Source organism: Neofelis nebulosa, chromosome 6 (genome assembly GCF_028018385.1).
Source record: "Neofelis nebulosa isolate mNeoNeb1 chromosome 6, mNeoNeb1.pri, whole genome shotgun sequence".
NCBI classification, from domain to species: domain Eukaryota; kingdom Metazoa; phylum Chordata; class Mammalia; order Carnivora; family Felidae; genus Neofelis; species Neofelis nebulosa.
Genome location: NC_080787.1, coordinates 88,667,560 through 88,674,112, shown reverse-complemented (window position 1 = coordinate 88,674,112; position 6,553 = coordinate 88,667,560). Strand labels below are relative to the sequence as shown.

General features: G+C 36.3%; 1 protein-coding gene across 2 annotated transcripts; it reads right to left on the bottom strand.

Moving 5' to 3' along the window:
* Positions 1-2,076: 2,076 nt before the first annotated feature.
* LOC131514567 (glycerol kinase-like) lies at positions 2,077-3,936 on the bottom strand. Of its 2 annotated transcripts, XM_058734734.1 has the most exons (2): positions 2,334-3,936; positions 2,077-2,246 (listed from the first exon to the last, which is right to left on the bottom strand). In XM_058734734.1, exons 1-2 carry the CDS (start codon positions 3,895-3,897, stop codon positions 2,236-2,238), a joined length of 1,575 nt encoding a protein of 524 aa, XP_058590717.1. In that variant the 5' UTR covers positions 3,898-3,936; the 3' UTR covers positions 2,077-2,235. The 2 variants fall into 2 exon arrangements, with proteins under 2 accessions (XP_058590717.1, XP_058590716.1); XM_058734733.1 differs by having other exon boundaries at positions 2,077-3,936.
* Between the last annotated feature and the right edge of the window lie 2,617 nt (positions 3,937-6,553).

Here is a 6,553-nt window from a genome sequence, read left to right as displayed (position 1 = left end):
TGTTAAATTTAGGGGGAGTGGCAGATCTACCAAGATTTAGAGTAATCAAATTTATCCCTTTTTATATTTTATTTTAGTGCCTTATACCATGTTTTAATTCAAGATTTGGAACTGCATTGAAGCCTTTGGAGTGAATCTGCCTTAATACACAACGCCAGTTTTCCTTTGGTCTAATTTAGTTCTCTGGTGATGGCTAAACTTGTGTTTGTTATCTGAACTCTTATTCTCAAAACCCTTGTCCTGGATCAAATAAAATGACTGGCTTTAACAATTAAAAGTAATATATTAATATTAATATAATTATATTGTTTTATGAGTTATATTAGGTATACTAATTATACTTAGATAAATGCCCTTATTCTAGATTATGCGATCATTATATTACTTATTGATGTTTGGTGTTTTCTTTTTTTTACCTCTCTCTCTGTGATTAGCATACCTCTTCTGTATTATATTTTCTGTCCTCTTAATTTTTTGACATTTGTCTTAAATATTAATTGCATTTACATTTTAAACTGAGTAGCTAAATTGTGCAGTGGAAACATAATTTTCAATATGGGTCCACATGGCATAGGTCCTATGAATAGTGGCTAATATTTACGAAGATCATTTATTTTTTTAGTTACCATTTTATGCCAGACAAGAATAATTAATCTTTGAAAATATGGTCTTTCAACTCTCTATGTTCGGGCTCAACAATCTATATGGCCTATGGTCAAATCACATGCAGGTTCTTAAAATACCAAACAAATTTGCTCCAACTCACTTTAATGAATGAGAGTAAATTGCATGCTTTTAATTTCAAGTAGATAATTATGTCATATAGAACATCTTATGTTCACCATCTGCTCTCCTTTCTTAAAAAAATCATTCCTTGACCTACAACTACATGTTAATATTTTTGTACTTGCCATCAGGAAACTATAGGCACAGTCTCCAAGTTTTTCTTCTCATTAAAAAAAAAAATTACTTCAGTTGAGATTTTTGTTTCCACAATTGCAAAGAGGTTTCTATTTTCAAAGTCTTATTAATACAAGATCTGTTTAGCCTGATTCAAAATCAGCTCTTAATTCTCGTCAGTCACCAGCATTTAACCCAGATGATTATTCTCTTCTTCCAAAACCCATTTTTTAAAGTACATTTTATTTTATTAACCCAAAACATATACTTAAACTTTAAATGCTGGCTCTTTAGGAAAAAGTTTCTTCTGGTAAATATGCATAACTGTTGCCCAAAAATGTACAGAGTGTTTTCCCCAAAATATTTATAAACATAGGGGTCCACTTAAGACCAGCCCCATCATAACCTACTGGATACAATGTGCTCTTAATTTATAAATAGGCTACCCTCTGTATATAAAATATAAAGGCATATATGTTATACATACAAAGTAAGAAATATAAAAAGGAGATGGAAAGAAAAAAATAGTGTTCTTCCTATAAGATCTAGACAGAAATTCAATGTAATTAGTGAGATCAAATGTACTCTTAACTTATAAGTGGGTTACTCTCAGTATATAAAACATATAGGCATGTATGTTATACATACAAAGTAAGAAATATAAAGAGATGAAAAAAGAAAGAAAAAGTGTTCTTCCCTATAAGATCCAGACAGCAATTCAGTGAATTAGCAAAATCAGGTAAAAGGTCTGAAGAATTTCAGTTTTGGCAAATACCTTTCTAAAAAATATCTAGGCTATGAGAGTACTAAATTTACATTTTAAGAATTTAGTAGAGGTTTCCATTTAAACATTCACTGAAGATGTTGTGGTCTTCTTAATATGCCCAAAAGAAGACTTTTAGGGTCTGTCAAAAAGAAACAGACAAAAAGTCGCTCATTTATAGGTGGTTAGTAATCACTTCTTAATCAAATGTGTGTAGTGCAGAGAATCAAATCCCAGACCATCAGTGTTTGAATATGTTTGATGAAAGATTCCAATGAAGGATCTGAATTCTTCCTAGGTCTCAGAGGGAATGGGGCAGAACATAATGGCAAATGAGGGGTCAGCCCCAAAGGTGGCTGGTCCAATCTTAACTCTCCATGTTAAAAAAAACCACACCAAATGTTTCTATAGCATTCTGCTGAATTTTCTTTATTTCGAAGCCCAGGTCTACTTGAAGGGTCATGCAGCAAGTGACTTATACTATGAACAGTGACATCACATTAAGAGACAATCGTTAGATTCTTTCACTAGGCAAAGAGCTCACATCTTTGGAATCCATGAGTTGGTATTATTTATGGGATACCTGAGATGTACCTTGCTCCGATTAACATTACCATGCTACTCACTATAAAAAAGCCCAAGGGTAGACTACAGAAGATACTAGGGTCACCACTTTCCGAAGACTGAGTTGTAACCCAACCCATTGACTTTATCACAGCTTTCTTCCATGTAGAGTAACGAATTTCACTTTCCTCAGCGTTGATCTGGGGTTCAAATCGCTCCATCATAACCGCTGACAAATCCTCGGGTTGGAGACTCCAAACATCAACTCCTTCTGCAGCCCCTGCTGCCATGGCAGCTCCCAGGGCAGTTATTTCAGGCATTGAGGATTTCACTACTGGAATATACAGAATATCTGCTTGTAGCTGCATAAGAATTTTGTTGTTGGTCATTCCTCCATCTACCTGTAAATGACTGAGTGGAATCCCACAGTCGCGGTTCATGGCATCCAAAATCTCCCGGGTTTGGAAACAAACAGCTTCTAATGCAGCAAAAGCAATATGGCATTTATTGGTGAACTGAGTGAGCCCACAGATGATCCCTCTTGCACTGGGCTCCCAGTAAGGTGCATATAACCCTGAAAACGCAGGGACGAAATAGCAGCCATACGATGTACCTACTTCTTTAGCAAGTTTTTCTATTTCCTCTGAGCTCTTTATAATTCCAAGATTGTCTCTTAACCAGCGAATAGCAGCACCAGCTATAGCTACAGAACCTTCCAATGCATAATACACTGGTTTGTCTCTGCCAAGCTTGTAAGCCACTGTGGTCAGAAGGCCATGTTCAGAAAACACACACTTATGGCCTGTATTACACAGTAAGAAGCAGCCTGTTCCATAGGTATTTTTGGCTTGTCCATCCTGGAAGCACATTTGTCCCACCAATGCAGCAGACTGGTCTCCCAAACACCCAGATATTGGGACACCTTCCAAGACCCCAGCTTTCATTAGGCCGTAGATCTCAGAAGAACTCCGGACATTTGGAAGAATTTTCATTGGAATTTCAAAAAATTCACAGAGCTCTTTATCCCACTCCAGAGAATGAATGTTGAAAAGCATTGTCCTACTTGCATTGGTTACATCTGTACAATGGACACCTCTGTTGGTCCCTCCTGTCAAACTCCAAATAAGCCATGCATCGATGGTCCCAAATAGAGCTCTGTCTTCTTCAACAGCCTCTTTCACTGTTCTCACATTGTCAAGGAGCCAGCGAAGTTTCACAGCACTGAAGTAAGTGCTAAGTGGAAGGCCTGTCTTAGACTTGACAAAGTTATTATTTCCTGGAATTTTTTTACTAAGATTCTCAACGGTAGACTGGGTTCTTAAATCAAGCCACACCACAGCATTGTAGAGAGGCTCTCCAGTTAACTTGTCCCAGACTACAGTGGTTTCCCTTTGGTTACTGACACCAATAGCTTTTATGTTGGAAATATCAATATTGAGCTGTCCAAGCTTCTCACATGTTTTCTCTATACACTCATAGACAGACCGCAGAATTTCCTTAGGGTCTTGTTCCACCCATCCTTCTCTTGGAAACTCTTGTTTTATTTCCACTTGATGATGACTAAGTAGTTCGGCTGTTTTTGAATTGAAAACCAAAAAGCGCGTTGAGCTGGTGCCCTGGTCCACTGCCCCCACCAATGGCCCCAAAACTGCTTTCTTCGCGGCTGCCATGAAACCAGCTTCCAGTCAGCGGGTATTGCGTCCAGTTTCCAGGGAGACGGTGGCACGCGGGGGAGGGGCAGGTGGTGAGACAGAAGGCAAGGAGGTTGGCTACAACGGCTGAATGCCGGAAACCCATTCTCTTGATCCCTACCTCTACACTGCTCTAGCTCCTGTCACTTTTGCTGCTTTTTCATCTTCCCCATCACTGTGGTCAGCAAAACCCAGGTCTCAATCTCTGACATACTTTCTTCTCTATATACTCTGTCTCCTTAGAGGATCTCATCAAGTCCCCTGCCTTGACATACCATCTTTATGCTGATGACCCCATAACTTATATCTATAAATTTTCTAAACTGAAGTCTTGCTTAAACATCAGTTTTATATATAGCCAATTGCCTAACTCAGTTATCCCCTTGGATGTCCAAAAGGCATTCTAAATGTAATATGTCCAAAAACAGGCATTTGTCATCCTCATCATACATGATCCTCCAGAATTTTGCCCACATTAGTAAATCACAATATCCTTCTTCTACTTGCTTAGGACAAAAATCCAAAGACATATCATTTACCACCATTCTCTCATACAGCACATCTAATCTATCTGCAAAAGCTATCATGCCTTTATTCAATATGCATCTCAAATCCACCACTATTTACTGCTCTACTGCTATTACCTAAATACAGTTTTCATATCTCACCTGAATAATTGCAAAAGCAATTGATGTTTCCACTTCCATCTTTAACTTAAAAGTCACTGTATAATTGAAAGCAGTTACATCCAAATGTATCAGATTAGGTCACTCTTTTGCATGCTCTATGATTGCGTTCCATCTTATTCAAACTAATACTTAGAATCCAGCATCTTAATGTTGTCTAAAAGGTGCCATGGAATCCAGCCTACCTAAATTTTCCCTTCTGCAACATCCTATTCTTCTGCTTTAGCCACAATACACTTCTTGCTCCACAACCTAGGTTTGAAATCATTTTCTCCCAGACTCTTGTTTAATTCATTTATCTCAAAAATTATTATAAGCATTCCTTATAAAAGAACAAATGCAAAGTTGTGACTATTTATTATTTCCTGCTTTCTTTTTTTTTCTTTGCCCTATAGACTTATCAACACAGCTAAAAAAGTACCTAGAGTTATTTCAGATTTGAAAGATCCTACCTCCTTCCTTCTTTTCTTTCTTTCTTTCCTTCCTTCCTTCCTTCCTTCCTTCCTATCTTCCTATCTTTCTTTCTTTCCATTTTTTTTCAACCAAACTTCTCTTGTGAGAAGCAGTTGAGTTAGAGTGAGAACAGGATTTGTTTCAGCAGGGAAGAGCATTAATTGCTTAGGGTAAAGGACTTAAACTGAATAGTCCAGGCAACTTCTCATGTGAAGAAGCTCCCAGGAGTGAGGGCCAATTTAGCTTCCTTCCTATCTCAGACAATTGACATAGGGTATGTTATGAGAGAAGGCACTGAGCAAATATCATATTGGTCTCTAGGGTAGCCCAAACCTATGCTCCTGTTAAAATCATAGTTTGTACTGTAAACTGACTTTTCATAATACCAGAGCTCTTTATGAAATTCAAAAGGTAACTGAGTTGCATCATTGACACTCCTCACTGTTAAATGTTTACTTTTATTAGATTCATTTAAAAAATAGTAATGTATCATATTATGTTTTGCATGGAGGAATGGAAGTTGATTTCAAATATCAAGGCCTACAGAGAATAAGTACATGGAGGAGAAAGGGAGGGTCATATTAGGCTCATTTAACAGTATTCCATTCAAGCATGTTCTACTTTCCCTCAGGGCATGCTTATAAAGATGGTCCCTGCTGAGTTTAGGTCTACACATCACTTGTTATATCTAGAGGGAGAGACAGTTAATGATTTTACATACCCCTTGCTGTGAACAGAATCATATGTCTTCTCAATCAAATGATACAGATAATTAGTAATTCTAATAAAGACTCAAGCTTTACAAATTTTACAGAATTGATTTTAATTTGTTTGCAGCATGTTTAAAATTCCTGAAGTTTTAAGGCAAATTTTATCAATACAAAGTCTAATGGAGAATAGACCTGACCTTGCTATTATAAAATAGATCTTAATCCAGTGGCTAATGTCTAACTCTAACTCTAATGTCTAACTTTCATCTTTGGAATCAGATTTTAGATCTTCAACAGTTTAAGTTTTTGTTTTCTAGTTTTCTCACCTATGAAATGGAAGTATTTTGTTAACAGAATAACAGTTAGTAATTAATAGAGAAAACATACAACAAAATTAAAAGGATATGAGTTTTGTAACTATTTTATTATGCCCTAAAAATTTCATTTTATTTTGTACAGTTGTATAAATGACAACTATGTAGCACTGAGTTTAATTAGTTTTATTAATGTGTATCTTGGAGGAAAAAGTATATAACTTTATCAAAGATAATCCTTAAATCACTTAAAAGGTAGGATACCTTTTTAAGAAGATACAGTGTACAAATTAAAATTTGTTAGGCTAGCATTCTTGCATTTCATGAACTGTAAGAAATTTTTTTTCAATGGATGGTGGAAGGATTTCTGATCAAGTAAATTACAGAAGCATAAAGCATTGCCTTAGATAATTCAGTACAATAAAGATTTTAACCATGTAAGAATCCTTGCAGCATCATACATGGGTTTATC